This window comes from Epinephelus fuscoguttatus, linkage group LG7 (genome assembly GCF_011397635.1).
Source record: "Epinephelus fuscoguttatus linkage group LG7, E.fuscoguttatus.final_Chr_v1".
Lineage (NCBI taxonomy): Eukaryota > Metazoa > Chordata > Actinopteri > Perciformes > Serranidae > Epinephelus > Epinephelus fuscoguttatus.
The window spans coordinates 23,462,936-23,482,959 of NC_064758.1; the positions used below are offsets into that span (position 1 = coordinate 23,462,936).

General features: G+C 44.5%; 1 protein-coding gene across 2 annotated transcripts in view; it reads left to right on the top strand.

Annotated features, from left to right (window-relative positions):
• znf385a (zinc finger protein 385A) overlaps positions 1 to 20,024 on the top strand; it is an 80,434-nt gene that overhangs the window by 10,159 nt on the left and 50,251 nt on the right. Inside the window, exon 1 of one of the 2 annotated variants that reach the window (XM_049581542.1) lies at positions 1,359 to 1,904. The exons of the other annotated variant lie outside the window; for it this stretch is intronic. Coding sequence (XP_049437499.1) covers positions 1,895 to 1,904 — 10 coding nt within the window. The 5' untranslated portion in view covers positions 1,359 to 1,894. Of the gene's footprint in view, positions 1 to 1,358; positions 1,905 to 20,024 lie in introns of those variants that run through there. 2 annotated transcript variants of the gene reach the window in all.

The following is a 20,024-nucleotide window of genomic DNA, read 5'->3' on the forward strand; positions in this document are numbered from 1 at the left end:
TGAGTCAGTGGATTTTACCCGAACTTACAATCTGTAAGAATTTGTGTGGGTGTTTGTGGCCCCTAAGTCTACCAATGTTTACATACAATGGCTTAAATGTGTGCAGTGGAGCTGCTGTGCAGAGAGGTATTGGAGGTGTCAGCCAGCCTCCTTAGTATTCACTCCAACACCCTGTGACTCACAGCCTCAGCCTGAGAGCGTGAGAAGGGTGGGGGGTGGGGGGGGTGTAGAGATAGAAAAGAGAAAGGGAAAGAGAGAGCAGGACAAGAGGAGGCAATATGAACATCAGGCAGCATTTTCTGTAGCCCCGGGCTCACGTGTTTGTATCTGTGTGTTTGCAAGCATGCCCGCCCAGGGGGATTAATTTTTTGACAGCTTTGTTAAGCCTTCTCTTAAGCACTGAGCTTCTCAGTAACATTGTGGCTGGGTGATTTTCAAAAGTCTCTTTCTGGCTATCTTGCCTCCTCACAACTAGGAAGAGAGAGAGAGCTGTGCTCGGACATGACAGCAGACGTTGTTTGAGTGGCTTCATGGTGTGGAGGAAGTCGACCATAAGACGCTGGCTGTGAAGCTCCTCTTCACTGAGGGGCTGCATTGCTATGCTCCACAGTTTAATTCACTGCAGCCCCTCTTCTGTGTCCGTCTCTGTCTTTGTCTCTGTATTGCATCCTCCCGGTCGTCCCTTCTTGTCACTCCACGTCTCTTCATCCCTCTGTCAGTTTGTATTTAGTTTAATCTCTGCCCCTCCTTCTTCTGCTTCCTCCGCTCTGTCGCTTTCTATTTCATCTCTCCCAGTCTAAATTCCATCCCTTTGACGAAAACACAGAGGTTGATAGAATGCGTAACCTTGCCTGGGCAGGTTAAGAGATGGAGGGAGAAAAAGGGAGAAGGACAGAGCCACACAGATAAAAAGGTTAACCCTTTAACAAGTCCACATACACATGGAGTCAAAGGACAGAGAGAGGGGGGGCTAAACAGCAAACACAATGAACAGATGTGACAGTCAAGCTCTGCGTACGGGGGAGAGGGGTGAGAAGAATATGGGAAATCAAAGAGAGAAACATTGGTTGGGGGGGAGACGGCATTTTCAGTCAAGCTCTGTCTCTCCTTCATGACTTCCACTCTGCATGATGACAAGTGTCTGCCGCTGTTCCCATTGGTTGAGGCTGCCACCAATCAGAGCAGAGGCATGTAAGGTGCCTTTAGGTTATACCCAACCCCAAAAACAAAAAGCAGAGAGAGGGAGAGAAAGCCAGAGTGGGAAAGGGAGTGTGTGTTTTACTGAGAGAGACCAAAGCGTGCGCCGACTTTACAGTCCATTGAAGACCTTCCCTCTGAAGCTCCCTGTGAAATGACACACTTAAGAAGAAATTGCTTGTCAGCTGTCTATTGGAGACCCCTGCAATTCCTCCTGGCTGCTGTGGAGAAGAAGATCTTGGCTTTGTAGCCTCCCCCTGTGATTGGCTGTCACACTTTAGGCTCCCCCTCCTCTCTCTGACTCCCCTCTCCTCTCTCTCTCTCCTCTGCTTCTAACCCCCTCCATACTGTCCTCAGGCTTACCTGAGCCACAACTGCAGAAACGCTGGACCCCCTCCTCCACGCACACACAAACACACACACTCGTGCGCGCTCTCTCTCTCTCTCATACACAAACTCAGCTTTTCACCTGGAGAGGGCAGGCGTATGAGACGGCATGTGCAGCAGCAGCAGCAGCAGCAGCAGCAGCAGTCTCTCCTCACATCTAGCGCTGCCTCTCTGAGTTGCCTCTTGCTGGAGAGTGGAGAGGAACTCTGAGAAGAGATTTTGGAGCCATTGTCCCTTGGCGAAAGCAGGCGAGACGGGGGGCAGTGAGGGAGCACTTGTCAACCCAGGGACACCAAAGGCAACACACATCATGATTTTGGGTGAGTTGTCGCTTCACGGTGCATGGGATTTTGGAGAGGTCAATCATGTTGTTGGATCACTAATCCCTACTTAAACCTGGCCACCAGCAGCTCTTATTAATAGTGTGCTCTGCTCGGTTTCCATTCCACACAGACATCTGTCAATACTAAGCGCCAGGGATGAACCTTTAAATCACGGTTAGTGTTTGTAATTACAATAATTGTGTGCTGTTAATATGGCAGGTGTGAGTGATGACAGGGAAGGTCAAAGTGTTTGGATCTGGTCTGTATCATTATGGGCTGTTTGGTCACGTGACCCAGCTCCACCGTTCTCATGTCCTGCCTGAAGAGGTGAAGTGACAAAGATGGTTTCAAATCAACATATTGGTGACTGATGACTGATTTCAAAATATTTATAACATTGAGAATACATGTATTTATTTAAGGGATTTGCTACAGTTGATGGACAAACAGGTCATCACACAAATGGCATTTTTAAAAGAAAAACATAAAAGATTCCGTCGTCAGTTTGCAGCACAGTGTAGCTTTTAGTTATTATACAGGGTTGTTCTGTTCTGAGTCAGCCAGCACTTTCTTCTTTAGTATTCTGGTCTCATAGTGGCCATGTCTGACAGAGGGGATTCTGTGTGGTCTCAGTGCTCTACATACTCAGCTTGTACATTCATACAGGGGATGGGAGCTTGCCACTGTAAGTCCAGCGATATGACCGTCCCTGGGAGTGCTGCTGTGTGGATAGGAAAGGAGGAACGTGTATGTGCGTGTTTAAAATGCAACACAGCGAAAGTGTTCTAGAGTCTTCTCATTTGTGTATGTCTGAGACTGTGTGAGGTTATTGTGTGTGCATTTTGTTTTAAGTGTGTGTGTGTGTGTGTGTGTGTGTGTGTGTGTGTGTGTGTGTGTTGCTATGTTCTCTGCTGGAGAGGCCACTTTGTTTTAACGCATGCCTGGGCTGATTCAGGCGCAGCTCTGCTCCTCTGCTCTCCCGGCAGGCATGTTTTTCAAGCAGACTTCTCTAATGATTATAGGGAGTCATGTAGACTGAGGTGTGCGGGTTTTGAAGCGTGCACATTGAAGGATATGTATTCCTGTGAGCTAAAGCCTCCAAGCGAGTCAGTAAAGTTCACATCTATAACAATTAACTTTCTCACTCTCTCAAGTTTTTTTTTTTCAATGTGTCTTTAACATGGTCATTTTGTGCCTGTCTGATTTTTGCGTTGGCTACATTTCCACTTTCTGCCACTGGTCAAAAGGGAACAATTACCTGACTTAAGCCTCATTTAACAGTTAGACAAGCACCGTCTTGATCAGGGTGCAGGTGGTAGCTGCTCCCGTAAATGATATTTGGCCAGGACGTGCCCTCAACCACAGCTGTCTCATGATAACAAACAGTAGGTATGCTTGCTTATAAGAGCAATGGCTTGAGCTTAAGGTAGCTATTACAGTGTGTGTATTGTAACTGTTTAGCACTGCAGTTGTGGTAGGAGTAATAAAAGATGGAATGTGACTTATGTTGTGCAGCACAGTGAATTCCGCCTTTGCAGGAATGCTGTCACTATCAGTTCGCTATATCTAGGGCTGATTTTTTACTGCAGACTGAACGGTATTTAAACAGAGATAATGTACTATAGCTCCGATATACCAAATCTGTGTGTTTTTCATCACATCTAATGGTCTATAAAATCTTCCGCCTTCACACCTGCCAAAAAAGCTGACCTAGACTTCTCCTCATTAAGTTGTCACTCAGATAGGTATCTCCCATTATTTCTGTCTGAACATTGAGATTTTCCAGTGCCTAACATTCTGCTCCATTTGCGTGATGATGTGGCTGCTGAGCGATTTGACATTTCTGGCTTTCCTCCTCTGAAAAGGGTAATGTCATTGTAATGACCTTTACAATTTTGACGCTGGCTGATCTGGACCTCCAATCAGCAAATTTCCTGAATCAGCTCGGTGATCTAAATCTGCAAGGTTGTGATAACATATCTCTGACAAATGGCAATATATATCATTAAAAGCAAATTAATGATAAAGCGTGTGTGTGTGTGTGCGTGTGTGATATGTTCACAGTGTGTGTATGACCGTGTAAACCACATCACCACATTACCAGCTGTATTTGTATGGCTATAAGTCTATTCCTGCCCTTTGTTTTGTATGACCTTGAGCAGACAACATTTCCCACTGCAGCTCTGTCCTTGACGTTGTATTCACAAGTCCATGATAACTAGCTTTGTAGGCAATCCGGGCCCCTGGCAGAGGTCTTTGGCCGCCGTGATAGCGATGACAGTCCTGATGCTGATAATGACAATGGATGTGTGGTTGTGCTGTACAGTGTGCTCTATACAGAGCTGTGGGCAGCCAGCTTAGCTCTCTGCCTGACATGGGCTCTGCACCAACTTAGGGGTATGGGGCTGCTGCTGATGCTGTGTGTGTTTGCGTATTAAAACATGTGCGCGCTATCTGAGCAGAGAACGGAGCCAAGCAGCGAGAGAACAATGGCAAGCTAATGGAGAACATGATCGCCGCGCTCCCGTTGACGTAGAGCCTCTCGACTGACTGTGGTGTCATTGTGATCAGCCGCCATGTTGTCTAAAAAATCCTCCTACGCTTTCAGCTCACTGATGCCTTGAGGGAGCTCCTGGTATGGAATCCGCTTTCAGATAAGACATGTCTATCACGTCCTCTCACTGTCACCCAAAATGCTGCGTGATGACGGTCTGACAAGCACGCCTGGGACATTCCACTTTGTTAGCTTCATCTCAAAGTTTTTTTTTTGGGGGCACTCAGTCATGATCGGTTCATGTTTGGATGTCGTCTCATCTGTCTTGTCTGTTTGAGTCAGAGCTGACCTCCTGAGCTCAGGGCCATGCAGTCTATCTGTCTCTTTGTCTCTGTGTTTGTGTGCCCACTCTAGCCTCATCTGTCTTCATAAAGTCTGTCTCTCTGTTGACCTGTCTGCATAGCTATTGCTCATTCCATTCATCCAGCCATCTATCCCCTTCCTCTAACAGCCTGCACATACTCACCTGGTTCCAGAGGTCAGCTCAGAAAGGACGCCGGAGAATACATCTTTGAGCACATCAGCAGTTTTTCCCCCCATTTTCTCCATGACTGCTTTGCTCTCTGTGTTTATGTCAAAGTGACACAGTAATTATAACTCCTTAATGAGCCAGATATTTGGTATGCATGGCACAGTTTGTTCCGTTAGACTTCTTTGCATATCCAAGATATAACTGGAATGCTTCTGTGCAGCGGAAACTTGAGAATTCTGCAGTGAAACACGCTGAACAAATTTATGCATGGCTACTTATTAATGCTTTGGCAATACTGAGATTTAAACTTTTATAAGCAATTAGCACCTGTGAAATCTCACTTAATCAATCTACAAACGCAGCTAAATTGACTTTTTAGTTAAAACTCAATGTGCACTTTTTACATTTTCCTATTTTCCTAGCAAGAGGGCCACTAGCTTCATATTTCACCGTGTTGTTTTGCAGAATATCCCGTTTCTATTCAGTGGGAATATTTTTTTCTCCCAAGTGGGATGGATGGCTGTGACATAGTGCTGTGTGATGAGATAGTTCACTGCACTTGACCCAGTTCACCTTTCAATAGCTCCTCTATGTGGCACAGAGCTCGCTGAGGAAGACCTATTCCCATAATCGTAATTAGAACAGGCCACATATCTCAGGAGTGACCTAGGATGCAAAATTAATGTGACACTCATCTGAAGGGAGACTCTACTATGTGTGTGTGTGTGTGTGTGTGTGTGTGTGTGTGTGTGTGTGTGTATATGTGTGTGTGAAATGATGTGGGACTACGTATGTGGATCGATAAAAGTGGCAGTAGTGGCAGCAATCCTTCTCTTCTCTCCTCTTTCTCTAAGTCTTGCTCTCTCTTGGTTTACGGAGAGGACTCCTCAGTCAAAAAGCCTCTATAACAGGTCTCTTCCCTTCTTCCCCTCCCTCCTTCGCTCTCCTCTATTGCTCCATTTGTTTATGCTGGAGTGACTGTGTGTCAGCAGGTTGTCAATACCGTCTGTAAGAGACTTTAATGAATAGGCCTGTTATTGGACTGGTGGGAAGGCAACCCATTGTGTCTGCGAGTGCATCTGTGTGTGTGTGTGTGTGTGTGTGGCCCATCAGTGTGTGTAACACTGCAGAGCAGAGGGAGGTGGAGGTGTCTGTTCTGCTCTGACTCCCACTGCTTCATTGGCCTCACTGCAGTGCCCTCTGTCAGAGACCATTCACTAAAAGTAAAGGCCAGAACGGCGCAAGACTACGCATGGTTTCATTTTGTGAATTAGAGTGATGAGGTCTTTTCTTACTCAGAACACACACTGAATGTAAACATGATGCAGCGCTCGCATACACTCGAATAAAAATGTACAGTTTACATGGCACACACCAGTGCTGGCACCTGCCACCACCGGCAGTCTGCTGCTGTTGCTCCGTGAAGCACAAAAATGCACCTGTGCGTGATTATGGTGTCACATTAGTGCATTCACCAAGGCAGCCTGGCTGACTACTTACTGGGAATCCTGGGGCTACAAGACACCTGGGAGTTGAAGCCTGGAAAATTTTCTGTATGCTTCAACAGTCACTCTGATCACAAAGTGGAAAGAGGCACAGATGATTCTTCACACTGCAGCTCTCTAGTGTTTGCAGAGAGGCACTGTTGCCTTTATCATGTTGAATATTTATTGTCATCCACTTCAGATGTCTTTGCACTACTTACACTTTAATTCTGATGCATCTTATTGACATCTTGATTGTCAATCGCCTTTTCTTTTTTATTGTGACATTGTTCTTTAGGACGTCCTATATTTCCCATGGGACTCACAGGTGCACTCTTTTGCCCACACAGGTGTTGGATTACCTTATGTCAAACAACTGCCCTGATGAAAGTCTACAGACGTGGCTTTATTACTTGGCTTTGGCTTTATTACTAAATGCTTGCCTTGCACCAAAGTGTGCTCAACCTTCTTTTCCTCTTCTCACTACAACAGAAAGGCCTTTTAGAGAGCTAGACAGTTGCGGCAGTCTGGTGTCATTTAGCATCTAGCATTTTATATTATCATTTAAACTAAAATATCAAATACTAACTCAAATAGAGACCAAAGACCAGCAATGTATACTGACATAATCAGGTTTAGAATTACACGTCATACAAGTGCAGATGCACTGTAGCATTTTTTTTTAAATGCAACCATCTGCTGCTGCATGGCTGGACATAGCACCATGTTACACAATGCTTTATGTCAGATTTATGAAAATATAAGAGATGCATACTCAGTGAATCTGCTTTCTCCTTCCTGCTCACCAAATTTACAAAGTCAAATTGTTTAATTGATACACTAATGTGATAATTCAGTAACAGCATTAGAGGGTGCATGAATAACAATTTCCCAAATAGCAGCAAAGCATAAAAAGGTTGAGCAAAGCTAACGTTTGGCGTCGATAGATGTTGCATTAATCATGCCTGCTCTATTTCTGTGTGCTCAGAAGAGAAGAGGGGTAGAAGAGGAGGGGGAAACAAGAGAGAGAGAGAGAGAGAGGAGGGGAGAGAAAGGCAGACAGATAAAATGGAGTGAAAAGTGTCCTCATGAAAGAGAATTAGCTCCATCCAGCTCTGGGGGAAAGAGGAAATTCCTCTGAGTGCCGTTGAGATAGGGTTTCACACAAAGACCAAAAGAGAAATCAATTCTCCTTGAGATGCAGCAAGGTCAATTTATCGGGGCATGGCTAGAGAGGAGGAAGCTGAAGGGGAGGAGGAGGAGGAAGTTGATGAAGCAACCAAAGAATGGGAGAGCGGGATTGAGCGCGTAGTGTAGGAGGAGAGAGACTTAAGGGTGCATTGACGGGATAAAAGCAGAGAGGAAATGAGCAAACAGCGAGAAGAGAAAGACTGGATATGGGGTGGGGTGACGATCTTTTGGTTAAAGCTGGCCTACGGGGAGGAATAGATGCAGCAATGCATTGAGCTGAAGTCTCTCTGTATCATCTGACTCATGCAAAGGAGAAATGTGAGCAGTATGTCTGACACACTGTTGGGAATGTCACCCTACAGCCCTGCATGAACTTTACTTACTGCCATAAGGACATCTCCTAAGCTGGTGACCTCATCTATCCCAACACCTCTCACCTTACTACTATAAGGTTAGCCAGGCACACAGACTGAATGAGTACGACTAGCTTTTGCTTCCAAGAAGCCTTGAGCTAGCTTTTAATCCTTAATGTTACTTGAACAGCTCAAAATAGCCTAAATCTCCACCCCTAACGCCTTCCCCCTGCAAACTAAATCTGTTCCACTGTGTTTTATTGGAGTGTGCATAGTGGTTGATGGGATGCAGAAGAGCTTGGTGATAAAAAGGTGGCAGTATGTTGAGCTCAGACCTGCCCTCTGTGGCGTCTTGCCCATTGACAGCTACAGTAGCTACACAGCTAGTAGAAGGCTTCTTTGGAAAAGGTTTAGCTCAGCGTTGGATAAGAGCCGGGGAAGCCTTGCTAGCAGGTAGTTATGGGATCTGCGTGGCGCGGAGCTTAGTGCAGGCGTCTGGTATGCACACCTGTCTCCACAAAAGTTCTTCCCTGAACAAGCGGCCCTGCCCCTCAGAGAGAGAGAGAGAGAGAGAGAGAGAGAGAGAGAAAGAGTGAGAAGGGGTTCTGCCAGGACCTGCACCACAGCTCCCTGCCCCTGCCTGGGGGAGCGGGGGGAGGAGAAAGGGAGGATCAGGAGGGTGAGGTGCCAGAGGTGTGGATTAGAAGGCTATAAGGGACACAGGGGTAATGTGGTATCTGAGGTCAGCCATTTACAGTATGTTACTATGTTTGTTGTGCTACTGTGTTTGTATCTTGTTTCCGGGTGTTTGTCATATGTTGTATTTTAGGCTCTTGATTTCCTTCAAGGTCAGTTGTCACCTACTGAACATAACCACCGTGACGTCACGCATTGGTTTGTAGATTTTTGAAGCCAGCTGGTGAGGAGGGAGGGGTGGATCTGACTTGGGCTACATCCACACTAATATACCTTTATTTTACAACACACTATTGCTACATTTAGACCTAACTTTCAACATTACTCCAGAGTTTTGGAATCCAGGAAATGGAGGACTTTGAAAACACTGCTGACCCTGTTTTAGTTTAAAAAATCCAGGTCTGTGTTTTAATCTGAATGGGCAGCCACGCATGACGCAGACACTTAGAATCCCTTCCCGATTTGGCTCTCATCAGTCACGGCTTGTCAAGTCAAAACGTTATAGCTAGGGCAACATACCGTTTGTGATTTCATCCTTGTTGTGTGGGTATGCCTTTCCCATTGCTATGGCTTTGTCTGGCGATGAATAATGCTCCTTGACCACCTTACTTAGGCTTACTCTCATTAACAACTCCACCTTGTCGTCAGTCCAAGCAAAGAGGTCTCATTTCTTACTTTTTTACCATCTCTGTAGTATGTTCTGTAACTAAGCAACCAACCCCAGGGTAGATCATTTGCTTCCTGTTTACACCTGTTTACACAGTCATGTGATATGCGTTTCTAGGCATGTTCATTTGGACAGAGGTTATTTCTGAGGCAGTACTAAAACACTTTTGTGTGTGGGGGGATTGTTTTCATTTTAAAAGGCTGTGTTAAAATGAAAACGTATTAAGCTGAATGTGGCATTACAGCCCATGGGAAAGCCTAGAAGACAGTCTGCCACTCAAAGTGCCCTTAATTATGCATAACTGTAAACTTTAATAACATTTAAATGGGCTAATTAGATACAAATTCACCCCCCATACAGTTGTCATGAGTGTGGAAATTAGCTAAAGAAACCAGGCTGTAATCATGTTTATATCTGCTGTAAAATTTGCATTTTAGCATGGGGCTCTATAGGAAGTGACTCGCTTCCAGAAACAGCCTCAAGTGGGCATTTGAGGAACTGTGGTTTGCGGCATTTTCTTGTTAGCTCCATTTTTCAGCCCTGGAAAGTTGCTGCTTAGTTCTTACGCACATTTAGTGGAGCGATTTTTGTGCTTGAGGGTATATGAAGATCCAAGTGTGGAGATTGTAGCATCGACTTAAATTTCAATCCCCCGCTGCCAGTGTCCCCTAATGCAGTAGCAGTCTGTATATTGGGATACACGGATGGATGAACTCCTGCTTCCACAGAGCTCTCAGCTAACACTGAAACTCAGACAGTGGCTGGTAATGTGGTTCAAAAGAGCACTGATGAAATGTAACAAATCGGAGGCAGAGAAGAAGAATGGAAACACACATTTCCATAAAATTAGCATAGTTGGGAGTGGTGCAATTGGCCCGATGAGACAGGAATAACAGCATAAACATAAGTGACTTCACATTGCATTCTTCACATCTGAATAATGTCGGTTAATGTTCGGGCTTGTAATGGGATTGCTTATTAATGTAGCATTGGGGGTATGGCAGCATGTCAGAGCACAGCAGTAGCCAGCTCATAGACGCTCTAACAGCAGTGTTTCTGCCTCCGTCCTAAATTTTCTCATTTGTGCCCATGATGGCTTGCGTAAATGTGAGAGATTGTATTTACAGTAGCACCGAAGATGGTTTTTGTCTCTGTGCTGGGCCAATAATCACTGGCCAGCCACTGCCACAAATCTTCATTAGAGGATTAGCCGGCAGGGAGACAGCTTGTGTTCTTTGGCTTTTATTGGTGGCCCTGCGTCCAGTGCTTTCAGCCTCAGCTTCTCCCATTCCTGTCTCCTCTGCTTAAACCTGTGAACATAGCCGTATGCTCACCTGAGAACCACACACTCACAACACATGCACACCTATACATACAATTTGTCTTTGTCTCAGTCTTTACCATCCTCTCTCTATCTCATTCTATCTCTGTCTTTCTCCCACATATGCTCAAACCCACATGTACATAATGCTCACACATCCTGTCAGTTTGTTCCCTTGAGGTGCATCAGCTGCCCGGTGGGCACTCATACTCAAGACAGAACAAATTAAGGTCACAGCGGGGAGAGCCGAGCCAGCAAAGGACAACGGGATCTGCCAAGTGTATATGTGTGTATGTGCACGCGTATATTGTTTTGTCTCTTCCGACCTCTAAACAGTGGCATGACTCCAGAGAGAGCCGTTGTTAAATGGCTCCTGTCCCACTCAAAGGAAAACTGACCCTCATTGCACCATTTTGCGGGATAAAAGGTGCCACCCCCTCGCTTTGAATTCAGGCTAGAAAAACTGAGTGAAGAATGCTCTTTTGAAGGCTCTTTGATATCACCTGATGAAGAATATGGGATAAGGTTCCCTCTTGTGCCTGTTGGGAGCGTTGTGACTCATCTAGGGCTGTTGTTGGCCCATCAATGCTGTTCTGATACCTGAGGGTTTCTTTCTTTTCACACATTTGGTGGTGAGCATACAGTACACAGAAGCCACAGACACAAAGCTGTAGCACACTGATGTCTATTTTTCGGCACCGTGATAAATAGATGACTTTTACATCTTTATATATCCTGTTGCTGTGCCAGCTTTGCTCCTTCCTACCTTTCAACACTTGACTACAAGTAGCTAGGTTATCATGCTGGCTGGTCCCGGTGGGGTCCAGAAGTTCCAGTGGACTTGTCTCTGCCAGCCCGGGCCTCAGACCTCCCCTCAAGGGCAATATCGTATTCTGCCTGACTGTGCGCGCCTGTGTAATCCATAGCTGCAGGGAGGGTGACCTTCACAGCAGGCAGCCTCACAGCAGGCTGCGACACAGGCACTCAGGGAAGAGGACAGGCGGGGCAAAAAGGGTGCTAGGGGCAGGACATGCCAGTTCTTAGATAATTACCCTTTCATATTACCCTCTCTACATGTGGTTGCTCTCTCTTTCATGCAATAGTTATGATGAATATTAGAGTGTTCTTTTCCAAAAGGCTGTGTTTTAATTTCAAAGAGAAAAGGACACATCTGCATCCACTTAATGCCTTTATAACTATAGTGGATTCAGTTTTTAAATAAACTGACATTTTGACAAGTGCAGATTTTACTTGTATTTAATACTTTGAAAAGTTTTCTATATTAATCATTTTGTTAGTGTCGTAACTTCTGTTGGAGTTTAGCTCAAACTTAAGCTAAAAATCTGTCACCAAAGACTCAGTGTTAAAGCAGCGTCCTGCAGCTTGCACCGTGTCTTGAAAGAACAAACAAAAAGAAAAACTATTTATCATTGAAACATTTGCTGTGCATCCAGTGCACCCTGCTGTCTGAGTAAAGGTGAAGCCAGAGCCAGAAAAAGTTATTGACAGTTATGTGAGGAGATGACGCAGCCAAATAAGTCCCTGCTCATGAATGATGCATGTCCCCACCGGCCCTGATGGAGAAAGAGAGCGAAGCTGGATGACAGCTGGGGTGCTGTGTGTGCATGGTGCAGAACAAGGTGAGACTCTTTATGGTACAGCCCAGCTCTCTCTCTCTCTCCCTCTCTCTCCATCTCTCTTTCCCTCCTTTCCATTCTCTTACCTATTGACTCACAAATACACACAAAATCGGGAGTTCTCAGAGGAGCTGTTACTCTCTACAAGTCTCCCCCGAGCCTGTGTAGCCACACAGTGACCTTAGAAATGGTTTGCTCTAATGCTCTGTCTCTCTTTCCACCTTCCCTCCATTCTCTATGTCATCCTTTGACTCCGTCTCGCCTTCTCCTGCTCTCTTTTTGTGTCTCCCTCTCGCTGAGCCTCCTCTATTTTCGTCCGAAACAATCACTGTATTTTCCATCTCACTGCCCTGTGCTGCTGCAGTCTGAGACTCTGATAGCAAGACGGAGAGAGAAGGAGAGAGATGAGAGTAAAGGGGGTGGGCGTGGGATGTGTGCAGCATGCAGGGCAGAAACAGGAAAGGCTACATAATGGTTTGTTGTCATCGTCACTGTAGCGTCACATCTGTCTGTCCTTTTAGCAGCAGCGAAGCAGCAGCTAGCACAAAAACGTACACTGTCTGCATCACCGAGGCTTTCCACCACAGTGTCAGTGGCCTGATGTACACATGCACAGTGACATGTACAAGCATGTAAACTGCATATACGTACTACATCATTGCCACTAAGTGGATGAGCTTAGAGTTGATGCCTTTAGTTATTTGGCTACGCATGCCACACATACCTAGAATGAGAACGTCAAGAGTCTTTCACTCTGATGCCATGACTGTATACAGATGTGTTCAAATCTCATATATCTGCATGACATTTAAGCACAGTACACATTTTCAAAATCATAGCAACAAAAAACAGGGAGTGAAATGAAGACTCTGCGTGTTTCCTGTGGCTCTTTGACACAAGAGGGGTACCTAGAGGGTCATAGTTTGATGTGTGGGCCGCTTATTATTTGACAAGTTTGGAGTGAAAATGTGTTATACAATTTTGGGTGTTCAAGGATGGTGCGTCATGCATAGTGTCTTTTCAAAAATAAACTTATGTTTTCACAGAAAATGAGGACTCATATGAGTACAGGCTCTTTTCAAAATAAATGTAAACCAACCTTGTTTACCTTGTTATTAGGTTTAGGCAATAAAAGTACTTAGTCAGGTTTAAAGCCCAGACACCAAACTGACATCAAAGAACCAGTGGCTTCAAATAGCCTCTGTCTCTGACAAAAATTTGCACATGAACACACATCAAAGACAACAGTCAATGGCCAATAAGCACGGATGTTCTGCACCTGCGTGAGAGGGAATAACGGTCCAGCAGGCAGTGGTAGTCATTAAAAAAGGGAAAGCAGAAGACTGATAGCATGGATTCATGATGTCAGTCAGCCAGTTTGCACATTAACAACACAACACTATCATTTGATGAAAAAACAAATGATATTTACCGTGCACTAGCAAACAGTAACACAAACAGTTATGAACCATTTCTATTAAAGACCTCAAAGGCTAAAACAAAAATCGAATCTAATATAGCAAGTTTGTTTTGATCTCAAGCCTTCTTAACTTCAGTCATTTTGTTGCTTTCATCACCTTTGTTTCTCTCCTCGTGCACTAAGCTGAACTGCAAATCAGAGTCATTTCATTTACCAACGGGCTCTGTTGTCTCCAATGCTGATTCAGCATGCTAAATTGGGCCCCCAAAAAAGCAGACAATGACCAACCAGTGTGAACAGTGCGGGACATACCACAAAAAACTAGGGTGACAGACACTCACCTATGGCCTGACATTGACCAGTGGCTGACTGTAGGCTTTGTGCGTTATGACCCTTGGGAAAAGGTCATGGTTTGGGTTAAAATACTTACATTCATAATGTAACATGAAGTATGTCACCTCATACACATCACAGACATTACAAGAAATACAACATTAGCAGTAAAAATAACTCAACATTGACTTTCAGTTCAACATGTGACACAAACAGCAGTTTTAAGGTTGAAAGTCCTGTGTTAGTTTGACCCATTCACCACTCCTCCCTCCCACCCTACGCAGACTTTCTTGCTCATTACATCAGTTGCTTGGAGCCTCTAATAATGACACAGGCTGGTGCGTGTCCCTACAGACACTAAATGGTGCGTCAGTGCATCAATATCAGGCGCCAAGAGCTACTGATCAAGCGTCTATGTGTGTGACACTAAGTCGACACATATTTGATGAGTTGGGAGTGAGAATGCCTGGTTTGTATTGTTGCAGATACAACCCAGTCTACCAGCTGATCCTCTTCGTCCTCCTCTGTGGCCACATTCACAAACATACACATGTACATACAGTATGCCATCATTGGCCTCAGGGTCTGCATCAATATTCATCGAATGTGAAACTCTGACTTGTCCCATTTGCCTGGTCCGAGACAGACGAGAGGGTATTACTTGGAGAATAATTGCTGGTGATAAACTACCTCTTCAGACGTGGCTACATTGATTTGGACAGAGCGTTTGTGTAAGGGAAAGTAACAGTGATAGATCTCAACACTTTACAAACGGACCCAGCAAGCATTTGAATAAAACATTGTGCACGGGAACAACATCGTTGGGGAAAGCCATTAAGTCTCAGATTAGAAGCAAGTGGCTAATGCAGTCAGTCGGTGTGTAAAGCTGTGTAGCTCTGCACGGCTCAAACAAACACATCAATCTGACTAACAGTGTGTGTCAACATGCTCCATGATTACCATGCTAATCCCAGAGCAACACACAGGAGACCACAGGAGATCATTACAATCAGAGAAGGGGACTTGACTGTAGTCTCATCTCAAATCTGTAGAATTCAATCACACAAATTATGACACACACACACACATACTAATAATATTCTCCATTTTACAGGCCATTGGTAAAATGATGTTTTTGACAATCAGCACAATGTAAATGGGTGCTGAAGCTCCTGTTGTGCTTTGCTTGCTATCAAACACACACACACACACACACACACACACACGTGCGCACACACACACACACACACACACACGTGCACACACACACCCACCCACACACACACACACACACACGCACACACACACACGCACACACAAACAATGCACCTCTGCAGTTGCTATTCAGGCACCAATTTTGTAGCACTTCAGCGTTAATGTCATGTAAATGTGTTGTGAGTGTTAGAGATTTCATGGTGTATTAGTGGAGGAGGGGGTGCCTGCAGGGTAGAGAGGACTATATTGTGTGTGTGCATGTGTTCATGAGCGTGCGTTTGAGTGTGCCTTTGGTACACAGTGTTCAGGTGTTAGTCTCTTTTGGCAGCAAGTCAAGACCCCTTCAGTTAGTGCTTTGTAAAAAAATTATTTTTTATCATAATAGATGATGATTATAATGGATACAAGTGTGATTTTTTTTATACAAAGGAGAGTCGTAGGATGGTGAGGTGGAGATTTTCCTAAAGATGTTTGCTTGAATTAAATGGACCTGGTTTGACTAATGTGAAATGGCAGTGTGCCCATGTAATAATGTGTTGCTACCTGGCTTTCACACCTGATGTGAAGACACGTCATTGTGAAGAGCAAGGTCATTGTCATGTCTGGACTCTAATGTGTACCTCTTGGGTTTGACAGATACTGACTTGATATTCCTCCAGTTTTTGCATCCAAAGTGTAACTAAAGGTTTACTTCTGGTGTTTGCTTTAGTTTGTTTTGATCCTGTCATAAAATAAATATCGTAAAGCCTATTTGTAATATCAACAAAAAACAGACAAATAAATAAGACACAAGCCGACGTGAAACATGAGCATGCAGTCCAGCATATGCAAACAGCATATTAAATAAATGTGTTATGCTTAAAACTCAAGCATGACACAGGATAACAACATTGAAAGTCAAAACCTATTTCCATAGTGGTCCTGAATTGTCTATATATCAGCAGGTTTTTTATTATCTCTGTCATGATGGGGTCAAACGGTTGTCATTTTAAATCACGAGCATATCTGATTCAATAATGGTTTTCAATATACCTTTTCTCCTTGCTTTGATTAAGTGTACTTGAATGATGTTGTTGGTGAACGTTCTCTTTATGTTCAAGAGCACTAGAAGGTTTCCTGGGTTTACTGCATGTGAAACTCACTGAGCAATTGGCGTCTGCATTTCTTTAAACTAAATTAAACTTAGAAATCCATATTTACTTTTATGAGGCATGTCCGATGGCGCTCTGGCACTGAAAGCAAACATTTTTAACTCTTAAGAAGAAAGGACATGTTCATTTTTAGTTTGTCAGAGCTTTTTGTGTGTTGGCTTTCAGGGTTGACACAAGGGACACGTCCCCAAGTGCATTTGTCCCACCCCCACACCCCCCACAATAAAAAACATTAAAGTATCAAAAGACTATTATTTTGACGAGATTAAACATTTCCACCTTAAACTGATGCAGAAAAGGCACAAAGTGGTGCATAAAAATTCACCTGAATGCAGGAAATAAAGTGTTTGATGCTCAAGATTTCCTGGTAGAGGCCCCCAAACCCATTTCACAAGTGTCCCCCCTCTCAGTGTTGAAATGAAACCTACACCCTTGTGTGTCAGAGAACCCCAAATTACATTGTTCTTCGTTGTCATACCAGAACTTGTCAAATATATATATATATATCTGCAAGATTATTGATGGTTAGAACAGCTAAGCTATTTTTGTTTACATAAACCACATTCTGATTAAAATAAATCTGTGATAGCAGCCTGCGGTTGACGGATTAAGCTGCTTTGTGTGACAGTAAGACCTGAAAGCATTAACCTAGCACATTAATTGTGTCATTAGTAATTCTATCCAGTCTATTTGAAACAGACTTTGCGACATAATGAGCTTTGTGCATTGTCGTTTCTAATGTGGCAGCCCCATCACTCCCGCATATTTCATTCTGCTGTGCGACACTACACTTTATTTAAATAACTTCACACAGCAGCTATATCCGGACAGTTCACGCAGCGCCCAACATGAACTCCCCTTTTGCAATGTTGTGCAGATTTGGAATATGAGTACTTCTGTGTGCTTGACATCCTTCATTGTCACCTGGTGTCCTCAGGATTTGAAATGTGCTGGCGCTGCACATCCCACTTTCACACACACACACACACACACACACACACACACACACACATGCACACTTCACTCAGCATGGTACCGTTGGGCTGTCCTCCAATATTAATACACAAGGCTGACAATGCTGTGGGACTGCATACATGTCACACTGTCACAGCAGAGTAGAGGAGAACAGAGCGATGGGGAGAGGGGAGGAGAGGGAGGGGGGCTAATTTTGGATGCATGGCATGTGGAGTTAGGATAACCATCTTTTCTGCAGCTCTCCACCACACTGTTTGTTCAATTACCATTTACTGCAGAGGGGGGAGCGGGGGGGGAGGGGGGGTACAAAGAAGGAGAGGAAGAGAGAGAAAGGGAAGAGAGGAAGAGAAGAGCAAGGGCGACGGAGGGAGAGGAGGAGGAGGTGCTCAGTGATGCAGAGGATGAGGAAGTAGATGTGAAAGAGTTGGAGAGAACAGAGTGAGTACGACAAGAGAGGAGGGGGTAAGAGGAAAGGCAAAAACATTCTGTGTACAGAGGTGGGGGGGGGGCAGAGGACGTGGGGTGAGATGTGGTGCAGAGCTGACAAGAAGTGCAAACACACACTGTCACATTAAGGTGGCAGGTACAGTGTCATGTCCTTACAGTACAGCGGTACATCTTCTCGTGTGTGCTTTACTCAGGCTGGAACATTAATAAACATAAAATCTGTGCGACATAATTTCCTTGTGTAACAGCTTCCGTACATGCAGGGCTTCTGTTATGAAACTCTGCTTTGATAAGTGTCATGAGCTGTAAGTGTAGCTTTAAAAAAAAACCTCATTCAAACAGACTATTCCCAGCTCCCTGCATGGGGTCCCAACCGTTCCAAATTGAGATATACAGAGATGTAGCTCGATTCCTGCTTCCCCTCTTTTTAAATCCTAATCCCTCCCTCCCTATCTTTCCTCAACTCCCCCCTTCTCCTACAGTCTCTCCCTCTCTGGCTCTGGCTCCAGTATACCAAGCAATTACAGAGATGATATCCACTGTCAGTCAGCAGCTCACAGATGAAGCTGGGCCTCTTTAACATGCTAATGGAACGCCAGATTCAATCAGGCCTTTGTATGGCAGAGGGGAGGGCAGCGCTGCTCATTAAAAAATAAATCATAATAACAATGAGGCCCAGGCTGCAAAGGCAAGCAGCACCTAAGCCGCGGCATTGAACTCTTCCTCTCTTCCTCCGTGCTCTCTAAACATTTCAGGTCTATCGTCCCTCTTTTTTACTCATCTTCCCTTCTCCAATAGTGGCGCTGGTGGCGCGGGGGGTGGATGGTTGTGAGGAGAAGGGGGAGGAGGAGAACAGGCAGGGTGCGTGAGGGTGCAAACCCCCTGAATCATTTGACAAACAAAAAGAGATTATGTCAAGTCAGCACTCTGTCCTGTCCACCTTTTTCAATCTTCCTCCCTCTGCTCTCACCGTCCAATAAGGCCTCTGTCCCCCAACCCTCATCCACACACACACACACACACACACACACACACACACACACACGCATTTGTATTCTTTCACTTCAGCAATTAGAGCACAAGGTCACCTCCAGGTCTTACACAAGGTCAAAACCCTGATGCACGGCTGCATACAAAGTTTAGGATTTACCAGCAGGAACTGTTATTTCTTCGCCCACTGAGACACACTTAAACACTATATTTACTGTGTGTCTATAAACACTGAATCACAGTGCTCAAAAGTCAGTGATACCAGGTGTTCAAGGTTAAAAGAATAGTTAGACATTTTGGAAAATACATTTATTTTCTTTCCAGCAGAGAGTAAAATGAGAAAACTGATGCCACTGTCACGACTTCCTGGTTAATATAAGGCTACAGCCAGCAGCCGGTTAGCTTAGCTTAGCACAAAGACTATAAACGCTCTGTCCAGCAATGACAAAATCTGCCTGCCTGCACCTCTAATACTCACTAATTAACACATTATATTTAATCAATACAAAACCTGTGACCAGTAAGTTTTTGCTGGTTGCCTAGCAACCTAACCCCCCACCACCACCTTTTATTACTGATTAAACAAACCAGATAAACTGTAGCCTACCATGTTAATTACAGAGCTTTCCACGAGCAAATAAGCAAATAGAAGGATTCTGTTAGCATTTAACAGAGCCAGGCTAGCTGTGTCCCCCATTTCCAGTCTTGTGCTCAGCTAAGCTAACCCACTTCTGACTGGAGCCTCGGCTTCTAGTGGTATCAGCTTTCTCATCTAACGCTCCACCAGAAAGCGGATGCATGTATTTTCCAAAATCACAAATTATTGCTTTGGTGGACTCACAAGAGACAGATTGAAAAAGAATGGTCAAAATTTATGTAGTAGAGGTATCCTGAATTTAAGCTCTTAGTATGGGTCCAAAAACATATTTTTCCCATAATGCAACTTAATCATCCTTTTATTGGACCCTTGCGGCCTCATCTATGTCTGCATGCTCCAGTCTCTAAGTAAACCCAAATCCAAACCCAAAATGAGATCTTGAGACTCCCTCCGGAGCCACAGAAGATGTTTAACATTTGCAAGAGCGTAGCCTTTGCTTTTGCACACATATGAAACGGGTGGTCTAGGGGTCCTCCGCCAGAAAATTTTGAATATCAAACACTTAATTTCCTAGCCTGGTGAAACCATCCTGATCTTGCGCGCTCATATTCGA